Consider the following 15,247-nt stretch of genomic DNA (forward strand, 5'->3'; position numbering starts at 1 on the left):
AGTATGTTTTTAGTTGATTTAATAGATTTGTAAAAGACGTTTAATAATTCAAAACCTTCTGATTTTTTGACGATTTTGTCATCTATAAGTTATAAGACTAATATAAATTACTACTTAAAATGAGTTTTTATAAGAATGATGATTTTCCAGATAGAACTTACTTAGAATAACTTTTTTTTTAAAAGAGCACTTATTGTAAATTTAATAAAAATAATTAAACTGTATGATTCACAACATGATTATTTAAAATTAAAAAATTACATTTTGGAACTGGAGTGATGGCTCACTGGTTGAGAGTTTGTTGCTCTTGCAGAGGACCCAGGTTTGATTCCCAGCACCCACAAGGCTTCTCACAGCCACCTGTAACTCCAGGTCCAGGGAATCCAAATGCCCTCTCTGTCCTCCATAGGCACTAGGCATGCATGTGGAACATACATACATGCAGACAAAACACCTATATACATTCAATAATAAAATAAACAAAAAGAAAATATATTTTGACCCTATCTTAAACAGAAGTTGGTTTATGTAGTCTTGTCTCTGAGAGAAACTAAAATATCCCAATGTAGGAAAGCTAAAACAGATTAACATTTCACTGTAAAGTTGATATTTTATGTGTAACTTGAAAGTATAGGAGACATTCATTAATACAGGTGGCCAGTGAGGGGAATTTAGGGCAAAGGAACAGCACACACAGACACAGGAATACTTTGTAATGGTTCTCACGTGTAATTAGAGGCAAGTGGTTCAGTCTGCCTTCAGCGAAGTGTGTACAAGTTGCAGCTGGACTAGAAGCCTGTTTGTATTGTAACAGAACACAAGCTACCATGCATCAGGACATGGCAGACAGCATCTCATGTTGAGCATGTGTTTGGGGATATTGTACAACATTTGGGGGTGGTCTGGCTTTGTAACAACTGATTGGTGCGATGAGTCCTAACCTACCCCTGTGACATGGCAATTAATCCCTTTGAGATGTGTCCTCATGATCTAGTTACCTCCTACTAGGACTCCCTTCTTAAAGACTTAACTGCCTGTCAACATTGCCATACTTTGGGCCAGCTTATAGCACATAGGTTCTTTAAAGGAAACACTTATAGTAAATTTGGAACATAGCAACCCCTTATTCTCTGAAGGGAGTTCTGAAAAAAATGTATGTGAGATGGTTTTCACAGTAAAAGAAATACTGGACATGCCTGGCTCAGTGTGAAGCTATAGAGATGAGAGGACAGTGTACACTGTTTTTAACTCCTACCTTCCAACTTAACCCTTCCCTACTTTCAGGGCACAAGGCTGGTGGACTCCTTTAAATGTATGTCCATTGATGTATCTCTATGCTAATAAATTTTAATGAGAATTTAAAATGAAGGAAGTTCACTATTAATTATCAAGGGCAGGATATGCTTTATAAATTAAAATTAGCTCTGGTGGAAATCATTTGGTCATCTTACAGTGTATGCCACACTCCTGTAAATTATTTCATTGGTAAATAATGGCTTAATCTTATGGTATGATTTTATTACTATCAACTTAAAAGCTTAAGAATTAGTTTGAAAAGATTGACTGTGGTTGTGAGTGGTGATTCACACCTATAGTTTGAGATGCTGAGGCAGGACTTGAAGGAGTTTGAGATCACCTTGGGCTGTACAGTGAGTTCAAGGTCTAAGGGGAAAAAGGATTGCCTTTGCATTGAGGTTTTAATTTTATGTTGTATGATAGTCTGTTTTTCACTTTTTTGACAGAATTTAAGAAGTCAAGTCAGAGTCTATATAGGGTAGTTTACTGATGTATAAAATTACCAGGAGCCATCATTGTAACCAGGAGGACTTGGTTGGATGAATCCAGAAACCTCATCTCCTCTTGTGTTGCTTAAGAAAATCATAGGGACCAATGCTGCTTTTAAGAAAGCACCACCCATTTGCTTTGTACCAGTATTGCCAGTTGCCTGGCCACATTTTTCTTAAAGCCAACCTAATCTTAGTAGCTGAAAGTACTAAGTGGCCGATCGATTGCTCTCTTGGCCAAAGCTATGCTGCTGCTTCTGTCAGCAACAGTGTCAGAGAGGAGTCCTTGAAGAGCCCTCTTTTCTGAGAAGAGAGTAGAAAGTGAAGCCTTTCCCTATTGTTAACTCTCATCTTCAAACATTATGGGAGCATCTGAAAATTGTCATTTGATGGGCTTTTCATTATATTCATTTATATGCCCTATGTAAGGTTTCAGTATGGCCAGAATAGGTTAAATCTTTGTGTTTTGTATCATGAATAACAAAACAATATACTTGATCAGTGTTAAGTTTCACACATATTTTACATCAAATTTTCAACTTGTATTTTGTCCTTAAAATTAACTTTGGTGACCTTGCTGTTTCAAGGACAGGGTTATGGTGAATTGTCAGAGAGCTAATATTTTGTTTAAACAAATGAAAAATGTTTGTTTTCTCACACAGATTTGAATTCTGTGAACCCGCATTTGTGGTGGGTAATTGCCTTCAGATAGCTTCTGACAGTCATCAGTATGATCGAATTTACTGTGGAGCTGGAGTCCAGAAAGATCACGAAAACTACATGAAGATCTTGCTCAAAGTTGGGGGAATACTGGTCATGCCTATAGAGGATCAGGTACCTTCTCTGTTCTGCATTTGTCCCAAGAGAGACCATACAGTTGTGAGATTGGGAATTACTGTTCTGTGACGGGGAAAGATACATTGTAACTTTTGAAGCAGAAATGAAGTCCTTGTAGTTCTACATACCTGCATATAAAAAAGCTTGAAAGAGATCCTTAAGTATTTCAAAGTGATGCAGCTGTAGAGAGTGTGATTGAGAGACTAGAGCCCACTTGATCAGTCAGTTCACTCAGGCAGTCAGTTTGCTGCCCCTGGTTCTTCATCTGGAACATACTCAGTTGAATATATGGACTGGTTTGTGATTGGCTTCAAGTGCTTAGCCTCATAAACAAAACGGAATTAAAAAGAATTTGCATTGAGGAGCTAGAAAGATGGCTCAGTAGATAAGAGTGTTAAAAAATTATTAGAAATGGTTCTGGAAGGACCAGGGATGTGACTGAGTGGTAGAGGGCTTGCCTCTCAGGGAAGGCTGAGTTCTATCTCTAGCAACACGCAGGCAGGCACATGGCATTTATAGTAAAAGAAAAAAAAAATGGATATGCCTAGCCTGGTGTGAAGGTGTGGCAATGAGAGTAGTACAGTGTGCGCTGTTTTTAATACGTATGCACGAATCCATACACTTTCCTTGATTTACATGAACACTTCTGAGGTTTATGCTTAAAATAACTCACTTTTTTTGATTTCCTTTAATAATGGGTTTGAAGATCTGTTTTTCCTGACTCAAACTCTTGCTCTCTATCTCAAGCTAACCTGTAGTTCAGGACTTAAAAACAGTCTCTTATATTTATTTATTATGTACATATGGTATGTAGGGGAATGCTACAGAACATGTTTGAGGTCAAAGGACAACTTGTAGGAGTTGGTTTCTCTTTCTGCCTTGTGGGTCTCAGGGATGAAACCCAGGTGTCAGGTTTGGCAGTAAGCACTTAAATCAGCTGAACCATCTCTCTGGCCCTGACTGTTTTTATTTGTGGCGTCAAATTAGATTAGAATCTGTTTTATCACAGAGTATAAAGTGAGTCCACTGGTATTCTTGTTGACAATGCTTTAACCAAATAACTGGACCTATTTCCCATGTTTATTTTGGGAGGCAGTATAATGTCCAGATCACTGGTGGTACCTGTAGAGGCCATCAGATGTTGAGTGTAACATACAGACTTGACTTTGCTGTATTTGAGTATTCCTTTTGTGGTTAGGGTTCCACCTTGAGACTAGAGACACAGTTCGCTTGTTAAGAATGCTTGTGCAGCTGGGCGGTGGTGGCTCATATCTTTCATCCCAGCACTTGGGAGGCAGAGGCAGGCGGATTTCTGTGAGGTCGAGGCTGCAATCATGAGGATCAAAGTCAGGGTCCTAGCACTCAAGTACAAGGTGGCTACCTCCAAATGTCTGTAACTCCAGCTTCCTCCTTTGGCTTCCACATGTGTGCCTGAGCACATATGCTCATGCGGATCCCCCTTCCGTCCTAGGCCCCATATGTATAAGTCCTTTTTAAAAAGGAAGACTCTGGCATATGTACATGAACGTATTCTTTGTGAATTTCATGCACACAAACTGTATTTTGATCATATTCTCCATTCACTGCCCCATCCACAACTTCTAGATTCTCATGTCTCCCTCCTTTAAAAAAATCCTTTTAAAAAATCCTTTAAAAAAATAATTAAAGAGTCCAGTTAGTGTTGCTCATATACACATGGGTGTAGAGCCACCCGTTGGAGCATGGCCTACCTAGCAAGGACTCCATCCCTAAAAAAAACTGACTTTTCCTTTTTTTTAGTTACCTCAGCTATGGGTGGGACTTCATGAGTTCCTCCCCCCAGTGCTTGAATGTTGACCTGCAGGTACTGAGAACCAAGGGTGCCATGGCTCAGTCAGGTTCAGAAAACACTGTTTTGTAGTAAGGCTCCATGACCTCTGGGTCTTACAGTTTTTCTAACCTTTTTGTGATGATCCCTGAGCCTTGGGAGTGTGGAAAGGTATGAAATAGATGTCCCATTTATGTCTGAGTGATCGACAGATACTCGTTCTCTGGGTAAGGACTGAGAGCTTTCCTCATGATGGACAGTTTAATATTGTATCCATTTAGTTAAGTAATAGTAGTAAATCCTCCCCAGGGTCCTAAGAACTCCCCAACTTCAGATCCTGGTCAGACTGAAAGTACCAGGCATGCACTTCCTGTGGAGTGAGTGGTAGATTCCTTGTATATACTTAAATGGAAATAACTTGGTTGCATTTAAATGTTATCTTCTCATTGGCAATTATTCCTGTAAACATTTGACATGAAGGTAATCGCATTGCTTCTTTCTTGTTTTACTCCAAATAGTTAACACAGATTATGCGGACTGGACAAAACACTTGGGAAAGCAAAAATATCCTTGCTGTTTCCTTTGCTCCACTAGTACAGCCTAGTAAGAATGATAATGGCACACCGGATTCTGTGGGGCTCCGTAAGTAGATCCTTGAACTCAAAGAATGAATTGTCACTGTTGGTATTTCACTCACGTTTTGGATTTAGGGAATCAGATAACTATAATGAGTTAAATACAGCGGTAATGCAATGAATGGATTGATTCTTCCATTGGGGGAAAAAAGTAAGTCTATATTGTATTAGGCACTGTGGCTTCCTTTCTGGAAACAAGAATTGGGTCATACCAACTGTGAACTTACTAGTTTGCAATGTGGTAGACAGTAACTGGTTATGGAACAGTATCTGGTCTAAGGGTGGTGGGAAGGAAGGCTTGTCTGCTGCGGCATATTTGAATTATGATTAGAATTCAGTCAGAGCACCTACTTGGTCAAGATTTTGTGACAGCATCTTTTATTTATTTTGCTTTTTTTTTTTTTTTTTTTTGAGTCAAGGTTTCCTGTTCACTGTAAAGCCAAGGATAGCCTTGAACTCCTGCTCCTTAGGCCTCCACTTTGAGTGCTGGGACTATATACAGGCAAGCCCACTACACTGAATGGCAGCATCTTTCAGATATAGTAACTATAAAGGTGTTTGGCTAAAGAAGAGCCTGAGAGGGTCAAGATGAGAAGCGTGTTTGGGAGCCGTAGATGATGGATTATCACCAGGAAAGGGAGAGGTAGACTGGTTAATGTGAAGGTTGCTGAATAGAATTGGTGTGGATAGAATTGTTTGAAGGCAGAAAAATACCACATTATGGGGAGTGTGGGTGGGGGAAAAGAATTGTTTTCCCCTCTGAGGGCTAGCTGAGTGTGTCTGTGTTACATTGTTTGGAATGAGGTGTAGAGAGAGCAGACATTTTTTTTTAGACTGTTTTTGAGTTACCTATATGTCTGCAAGTATCAGGAAACCATTTGGGTGCAAACCTATACAACCGAAGTATCAGTTGAGAATCTTCAATATAAAGATGATGTCTTCAACTGTGCTTGGTAACCAATTGGATTAAATTACATCAGGAGAGTAGAGATAGATAGAGGAGAGGGGTTTAAGTTGTACCTGTGACACACAAATTTATCAATAAAACAGGAAGACTCAATGGTTAAGAAGGAATCTAGGTGTATGGGATGTGGGATACCAAGAAAATAGTCTCGAGGAGAGTATGACGGGCATCTGACCTGGACACAGAAGGCCTTGAGAGGAAGAGGAAGACTATTGGTAACAAGCTTTGAATAAGTCATGGCTCTGTCAACCTTTAAATAGAATTCTTCACTGCAAATGGACCCCTGATTTAATTTGCTTTTATTTCATGGGAGTGTGACTTTATACAGAAAGTTCATTTTATTGTCAGTATTTCTTTGATTTTCTTTTGAGCCATCTGATGTTGGAACTTCTTGAAATGGCTTCAAAAAATTATGGAGTATATTTCTAAATTTCTTGGCTTAGTGTGTGGCCTGTAATAATGGTTAGTAAAAAGCAGTGTTGGGAGTCTTGGGAAATTCATTACATCATTTCCCTGTTCTCACCATATGAGGGATGGACTCCCAAGGTCAGATAGCTTAATGTTTCTGTGTCAGCTTGATTACCAAGCAGGGTCAATGACAAGAACAGGGGAAAAAAGCTTACATTTGCATAGTAGTTCTGTTAGACTTATCCACCCAGTGAGAGGAGCCATGCACATGGGTGAGCAAAGCCCAGCTGTTGTGTATGAGTTTTGTTGCAGCATCATAGACATAGGTGGTCAGCAATTTGTTTTTAACACTCGAACTTCAAACTATTCTCTACCTGGGAAAAGTAAAAGAAGATGCAGAGACCTGTGGGACCTGAGGTATTACTCTCTGGGGGTGTCAGTGGCTTGACGGTTTCTTCACCTGGACCCTGGAGAGTGCTTGGGAGATATGGTTACTACTTTTAAAAGAATTTATAAAATTCATCCATTTTTACTCCTGTGTTTTTTTTTTCATCTCATTTAAAAAGAGACTAAGCTGAAAATATTTGAAATTTTCATAATTTAGAAAGTATTCTTAACCAGATTTTTTTAAATGTGTTAATGACTATATGCTTTTGGTAATTACAAAGTATAAGAGACAAAGCATATTCAAAACATCCACATACAATAGGAAAACTAAAAATAATGGTCAAAGAAAACAGGAAGACTCGTTCTGTTAGAAATTTGAAGTTACTGGGTTGCAACATTCGCACCCTTCTGACTACTTAAAGCAAGAATTGTGCTGGGTTTCCGCATCAGAATCACATGGGTGTCCTTGTACCTATGAAGTCTGCATATCCACACCATTCTGTACTAACTGAACTGACTTAAATTATTAGCTAACAAGAAATAACAACATATAGCTATTTCCCTCTCATTTTTAAAGAACAGACTTCTGGTTATTTTTGACCACAAGTTTATCATAGCCCCACAGAAAGTAATAAAAACCTCTGTGGTACGTTCTGCCTGTGGCAGTGTCCTTAGGCATGCACCGCAGGCACTTTGTATGTGTGAACATTCTGTTTGGCTCTGCAGTTTTGGGCAGTAGCCATGGAAGTGCTTTACTCATGAAAGCTTCCCAGTTGTAGCAATAGCTATTATCTTCTTTATCTGACACTTCTGTTAGGTTAGCTTTTATGAGTTTTAGCTGTAAGTATGGCTGCAAGCTAATTCACTGGTGATTGGCATGGGCAGTGTGCTCCAGGCTATCTGTTTCCATCCCCTTCATAAAAAATAGAAACAAGACTGTCAGCTATTGGATATTTGGTTGAGTATATATGAATACAAAGTGGAAATAAATTCAGCAGGGGCCAACAAGAATGCTCAGTGGCTACAGGTATTTGCAAAACAAGCCTAATGACCTGAATTTGACCCCAGGAACTCACAGAGGAGAAAAACCAACTATCTATCATCTGACCTCCATACATGTGTTGTGGCATGTGTGTGCCCACATGCAGACACATCATCATGATACACAAAACAAGAAGACAGACAGACAGATACTTAGTGAAATAGGATCATCTGGGATGTAGAGGCCCAAATTAAAACAATCCATCTTCCCCTGAAATACATTTTCAATAGAAATAATTTTGGTGGGGATGGAAAAGAGGGAAGGTTGATGAAATTGGATTGGCATGAAGAGATGTTCATCTCAGGGCCAGGGCACATTTTTGTTATTAAATCTTTGTGTGTATAAACATGGTCCCCAAAAACATGTAAGGAATTCTGAGAGTTGCTACCCCCAGCCCAAAATTTGTATAATAATCACACAGCAAAAAAGTTTTAGAAATTGCTATTTGCTAAAGTTCCATGAAAGAATGGGGAATACAAACAAGTTTCTGTTTCTGGTAAAGTAAGTCACAGTATCTTTTTTTTCATAGAACATTGCCCTGATAATTACAGGGAATTAGAAGACTAGAATACTGATCCCCAAAACCCTTAAAAACAATACATGTGTAAACTCGGTACCAAATGCCTGTTAAGAATAAAACTGCTTGTATTCAGTAGCTTATTAAAATGAATTTTTCCTTTGATTTATCACAATTTTATTTTATTTAAAATCATATTTTTCCATGACTTTATGTGTATGTGATTAATATGCATATAAAACCATAGAAATATGATTTAAATTTTCAAAAAGAAGGGTATATTGTTTAAATTCAGGCAGGGGCAGAGAATCCATAATTGTAAAATCTTACACTGGTTTCTATGAATTGTATTTAATATTTAAAGTTAGTGTTTTGGGGGGGGGGTTGGTTGTTTTTTGGGGGGGAGTCAAATGTTTTTGTGTGGTTCAACCTAAATAAATGACTTTTCTCAGTCTTTCCCTTCTTGTTGTAATTGTTTATTTTCATGAAGACAGGGTGTCACTCAATAGCTCTGCAAAGACAGGGTTTTTTTTTTTAATGGTATTTTTTGTGTATGTTATGTGCATACACTGTGTGGAGACACATGTGCCTGTGCATACACATGCCGTGGCTGGAGGAAGTCCCAGCAACCTCCCTGTCTCTGGTACTTTGTGACATTGCTCCTGTATTGGCCTTTGATAGCAATGGCTCTCTCAGATTCAGTGCAAGCAAACATACTTGTGTTTCCTCCTGTCCTGTTCGCCTTTGTGGCTGCCCTGTTTGTATATGACCCTGGCACCTGCCCAGAACTCAGGGTGCACACTGTATGCTTTAGTTGATATTATTGCTTTTACCCCCATAGGCACTTTGTTTCTGTGCTCTCTTATAGATCGATATTTTGTCTGTCTCTCTCATCTTCTCTCCTGCCCCTTCCTGTCAGTGTGGCCATAGCTCATGTGATCACTCAAGTGTACAGCTGACCAAACACCACAACCTACACAGTTTTTAGTCCTTAAGCACATGAGTCCCATTCACGTAGTAGGACTTTGCTTGTCTCTGCCCCAGACCATTTTCACGGCTAGAAGGGGTTCAGCTCCTTTAGTCTCTGGCAGAGCTGTCTCCTCAGGGGGGCCTTTGCCCTTAAACTAGAGGAAAGCTGCTGTCTATCCATGATTGCTTTTTGTTTTCTTCATATCCCCTGCTCTTTCTTTCTTTCTTTCTTTCTTTCTTTCTTTCTTTCTTTCTTTCTTTCTTTCTTTCTTTCTTTCCTTTTCATTCTTTCTCCATCTTTTTAGCCTAGCTCTACCATAAATGTGGGCTACCTGTATTCAGGGACTTCTCTAGTTTAAACTAGTCATGTATCTAAATGAGTTTTTATGTGACAGGCCTATTGTTTAGCAAGTGTTTTGTTAAGTAACTTGTTGAACAATTTTGGATCGAAGGCATACTTGGTGTTTTGTACAGTTAAGCTTATGGTCCTTCTTCCTCCATTTTGTGATACATTTGATATAAGTAAACATTAGCATCTTAAACCAGTGCCTCTTGTATTGGGGGTCTGTCCGTATTCACAGCTCATGCCTGATGGTCCTTTACCATGAACCAGAGTGGGTGCTTGCTTACTCTTTCTGCCTCCCTCTTTCTTTGTCTCTCTCTCTCCCAACACACACACACACACACACACACACATACACACACACACACACACACACACACACACATGTGAGCACCCCTACAGCTTCAGAGTTCAGGCAGCTATTGAAACACTGCATTGAGTTTTCCAGTAAGTATTTGTCTCCATATGATTTACTCTTTTTCTTAACAAAAAAAAATTACATTTATGTTTAATTTATTTCTGTGAGTGTTTTGCCTGCATGTACACATGTACAACTTGTGCATACCTGGTCCCTCGCAGGCCAGAAATGGGTATCTGATCCTTTGGGTTTGGAGTTATGAATGGGGTTGTGATCAACCCCCTCCATATAACAAACAACAAAAAAAATATAAAGTAATATATAGGGCACAATTTCTTATATACTTATCATTTTGTCCTTACCCTGTTTCTAAATTATTATTTATTCTTCCTGAGACTCTGCATGCATATAGATAGCAATAAGGATGTTGAGCTCATTTTTCTGAACTGCCTGTCCTGCTCAGTGTGCTTTAAGCCATTGTGTGTTAAGTGCTCTCAATATAGTCTTTTATATTTTGCCATTTTTTTTTTTGAGACAAGGTTTCTCTGTGGCTTTGGAGGCTGTTCTGGAACTAGCTGTTGTAGACCAGGCTGGTCTGGAACTCACAGAGATCCGCCTGCCTCTGCTTCTGCCTCTACTGGGATTAAAGGTGTGCGCCACCATCGCCCGGCTAGTTGCCATTTTCTATAGTTTGTATATATATAAAAAAAAACCAGACTATAATGTTTTCATTTTTGCATTTGTTTTTAGCCCCATGTGCTGTCAGGAATCTTCAAGACTTGGCCCGTATTTATATTCGACGCACACTTAGAAACTTCATCAATGATGAGATGCAAGCCAAGGGAATTCCGCAAAGGGCTCCACCTAAGAGGAAAAGAAAGAGAGTTAAGCAGAGAATTAACACTTATGTATTTGTGGGTAATCAGCTTATTCCTCAGCCTCTAGACAGCGAGGAGGATGAAAAAATGGAAGAAGACAGCAAAGAAGAAGAGAAAGATCACAGTGAAGCCATGAAGCAAGAGGAGCCACCTCAGAACTTACTGAGGGAAAAGATCATGAAGCTGCCGCTCCCTGAGTCTTTAAAAGCTTACCTGACATATTTTAGAGACAAATAACTTAAAACAAGGAAGAATGCCTACTGATAATTCCCTTACTCTTGTAAATGTACTGTTTATTAGGAGTTAGAGAGTTACTTCATTAGAATGAATTATTGCAGACAGAAGCTTAAGTTATTTCTCTTAATGGCAGAAATGATGTATCCAGTGATTTAAAAGAGTCTTTCCTAAAATCTATTTTTCTTAAATCTTGAGGAAATGCTGTTTTAGCTCAGTGAATCTCAAAGTGAAATGCATCTAAAGTCAGGACTTTGTGGACAGTAGATTTGTAGTGGGGGGGGTTTGGTTTCATTCTATAAGAGGTTGATACTTTGTCATATAGGCTTATTTAAATTGCAGTTTGCATTTCCTTTGTGAGAGCACGCTTATCTAATAAGGAAAGCAAATGCTTGTAGACATGCTTACCTTATTTTTGTTGTAGACATATTCCGGGCAATATATGAGTGCAATAATAATTCATGATATTAAATAATTTAGCTTTAAAAGCTGCCGACTTCATGAAATTTTGCAGGCCTGAAACTTTGCTTTTCAGTCTATTGCCAAAAGATAACAGAAAATTCCCACTTCTCTTATAGAGATTTTAAGAGCACAGCAAGTGAAATGGCTACTTAACACAGCTAGTTTGTGTGGGGCCTTTTGTGTTTCAGTATTTAAGATAATGAGGTTATCTTAACTCTAGAATTTTAAAAGGTAGTGTGTTTAGGATTGCTTTTCTGTAATTATATAGTATTAGATTTGAAAAGACATTCATTGTCCCATTTGCTTCTGAGTGCAGATAGTGAGTAAGCCGTGGTAGGTGACCCTCACCTATTAGGAACCTTCAGTAGCAGGGAAGATGATGTGGCCAGCTGAGACACTTCTTGGGACTTTTAATTATGTGGATATTTGTCTTTGAAAATGTAGGCCACACTCACCTCATCTATTTTGAACCTTTCTAGTAGAAACTGTCATGGAAGCTGTATGTAGATGCCTTTGTGTTAAAATTTGGTTCAGCATCATCGTGGGATCTCTGGGACCCACACCAAGCTCATTTCCTCTGTTCTGTGTTTTGCTTCTTTGGTAAAATGATAATGGCTTTCATTTTTTTACTTAATGTTACATTCTTAGGCTATGTAGAGTATCAGTGTTAAAATCACCAGTGCGTGCTGTTACTAGATCTTTCCTCATAAGGCTTGCACACAGTTCTTCCTTGTTAAGCACGTGTGAGATGTGACCTACTTACTACTTAGTATCACATAGATGATGTGTTTTTAAAGGGAAGATTTCAAATGTCTCACTTATTCTTATCACATCACTGTCAGAGCAGCTGCTAAGATTTGCCTAATCATGATGATTTAAATAGTTTTAAATGACTGAGCTCCAATAATTCTGCAAACCTGAATCAGTTGAAACAGGAAATTGACCCAAATAATGGATAGTGTCTTAGTAATGTGAAAGACAGTGTTATGGGAAGAACTCATTTGGCTCTTGGTGGAATGGATGAGTCCAATTATTCTTAACATAATTAGCAAACTATTATTAAGAAATGTCCTATCCTGTTTCTATCGAAAAAAGAAAAAAGACTCTCCCCCTGCCCCCTGAATTGGTACTGGGTATTAAAGCCCAGAACTAGGACCTCATGCATGCTAAGTAAGCACTCTGTGACTGAGTTTATCCCCAGACCAACAAACTGTTATGTTTAAAATTTTGTTTTAGAAGTTTAGTCTTGAATTCTGATGCCCACGTGGTTTTATCTGGGGAAAGTTTTCATCTTGTCTTCCCATCCTGTCCACCACATCTCTTTTGTTTTTGTTTTGTTTTTCTTGGAAAGTGTTGTTAATGATGTATTTGAAGGTAGCTTTTTAATACTGTCTTGGGTTGACCTTGATAAATTATACAGTAGATTGTCTTGATCATTGCACACAGACAAAAATACATTGTGTTTATCTTTTGAAGACAACAAAGAATCATGGAGTGGAGGTGTGTGCTAAGTCTTGCAGCAGGTTGGAGACAAGGGCCTGAAGGAGCAGCCACCATCACCAAAATGCCAAGAATCCAGCCATGACACCATAGCTACCAAGGGTCTAATTGAAATCTGCACTACTCACTGGTCAGCAATGGTCTCTGGTATTAATAAAATGTTAAAATAGCATACATGGTTACAATAAAATGAAATACGAAGTGTGTTGATTGTTGAAAGTGAAAGAAAGCTTGCTAAATCATTGGGCAAATTGGAAAACCATTTTAAATAAATCACTTCATTACACAGAATTATCCAGTGGCCTGCCTTTTCTTTTTCTCTTAGTTTTGAGTTCAAACAATTACTGTGCATATAGATATTTAGCAACAGTTTTCAGGGCAGAAGTCCTGACTGTTGACCCCTGTGGTGACACTCGGTTCCTATCTAAACACCCCAGTTAGGGAAGTGGGCATTGAGGAAAACAGAAAGATATTTATTCAGCATGGCCTTTCAGCATGGCCACATAGGTGACAAGAACACAGTAATCTGGTGACCCTTCACCTGTCTTGTCTTTAATGTGTCAACATGAGCTGTGGGTTGAGAAGAATTCGGGCAGGGATCATGGGTAGGCATAACTGAGCAGTCCTGGATAAAGGTGGCCAAAAGAAGCATTCAAAGGTGATTACTTTTCCAGTCGTGGCCTTTTTGCCAGTAGTTGCTCCCTTCTGAGGCTGGAGTGCTGTGGATGTCTCTCTCTAACTTTGATTGTTCTGCTATTTCGGGGGACTTCTGTGGCCAAGGAAGGAGGCAAGGCTTTTCAGCAAAAGCAGACATTCAAAAGTGTGTGTGTGTGTGTGTGTGTGTGTGTGTGTGTGTGTGTGTAGTGTGTGTATGAGTGGGCCTGCTTATGTTACAGCATATATGTGGAAATCAAGATAGGGAGTTGCTTCTTTTCTCTTGCTGTGGGAGCGTGTCTACCCACTAAGCCATGTAGCGTGCTGCAGAATAACTTCTAAGTAAGTATTTGAGATGCGTTGAAAAATGTCGGTGGGTATCTATCTTTGGACATCTAACTTCCTTTGACTGTTGCCAACCTTGAAGATACAGAGTTTTGTTAAGTGCAAAATACTAGAATATGAAGTGTACCAAAGCAGGAGAAATGGAATTCAGTGTACATATCGTTGCATGTGCGTAGGATTGGTTCTTTCCTGTCATAAGTCTTTGGAGTTTCTTTCTTCTCTGGGGTGGCTCTTTGTGCTTATTACAGCCTTCCTTTCTGGTATTTTCCTTTACCATGTATTGTTTTGTATACTCATATATAATTTGTATTCACATATCTTAGAATCATACCCTACACATTACTTTTCAGGGATACATTGTATATGGTTAAGTTTAGTGTTCACCATTTTACATTGACAGATCTTTGTTTTGAAATTCTGTTTTGCATATCTCATGGCATTTTCTTTCACTCAGAATTTTCTGAGGGATATAACTAAGAGCAGAATTCTTAAGTTTTTGAGTCACGGTCTTACTGTGTGTGTCTCTGGATGACCTGGAGCTTGCTATGTAGACTGGGCTGGTCTAGAACATTTTAAGCAATGTCTGCTGAACTTGACACGATTATAACCATCCTCAAGCACAGCGGTTGGGGTGGGAAGACTACAGAAGACCTTATTGTCACCGGACAATACAGCCCAGCAACAAGGCTGCATGGTAGAAAAATGAGAAGATGACTCTCACGTGCGTTACTAGTCCCTTCTCCAGTCATGATATTTTGGGGCTGATAGAATGTATAATTGTGAGTGAGATTACTTCTCTAATAGAGTTCTTTCTTAGTGTGTTTATTATCCAGTATATGGAAGGCTACTGATTTTTTGTGTGTTAATTTTAATGATAATCACTGCTGAAAGTGCTTGTTGGGGATGGAGAGATAGCTCAGAGTTTAAGAGTACTGGCTGCTCTTCCAGAGATCCTGAGTTCAATTCTCAGCAACCACATGGTGGCTCACAACCATCTGTAATGAGATCTGGTGCCCTTATCTGATGTGCAGGCCTACATGGAAGAAGAATGTTGTATACATAATAGATCTTTTTTTAAAAGTGCTTATCGTGTCTATGAGTTTTTTGGTGGAGTCTTTAGGGA

The 15,247-nt window shown here is 39.0% G+C and overlaps 1 protein-coding gene across 6 annotated transcripts in view; it reads left to right on the top strand.

The window, feature by feature from the left end:
- The window catches only part of Pcmtd1 (protein-L-isoaspartate (D-aspartate) O-methyltransferase domain containing 1), a 69,032-nt gene extending 55,616 nt beyond the window's left edge, over positions 1–13,416 (top strand). For all 6 annotated transcript variants that reach the window (XM_035440037.1, XM_027398945.2, XM_027398944.2 and 3 more), the window contains 3 exons: positions 2,447–2,618; positions 4,947–5,070; positions 10,802–13,416. In XM_035440037.1, the coding sequence (XP_035295928.1) occupies positions 2,447–2,618; positions 4,947–5,070; positions 10,802–11,166 (661 nt within the window). In that variant the 3' untranslated portion in view covers positions 11,167–13,416. The remainder of the gene's footprint in view (positions 1–2,446; positions 2,619–4,946; positions 5,071–10,801) is intronic.
- Positions 13,417–15,247: the final 1,831 nt, after the last annotated feature.

Source organism: Cricetulus griseus, chromosome 2 (genome assembly GCF_003668045.3).
Source record: "Cricetulus griseus strain 17A/GY chromosome 2, alternate assembly CriGri-PICRH-1.0, whole genome shotgun sequence".
NCBI classification, from domain to species: domain Eukaryota; kingdom Metazoa; phylum Chordata; class Mammalia; order Rodentia; family Cricetidae; genus Cricetulus; species Cricetulus griseus.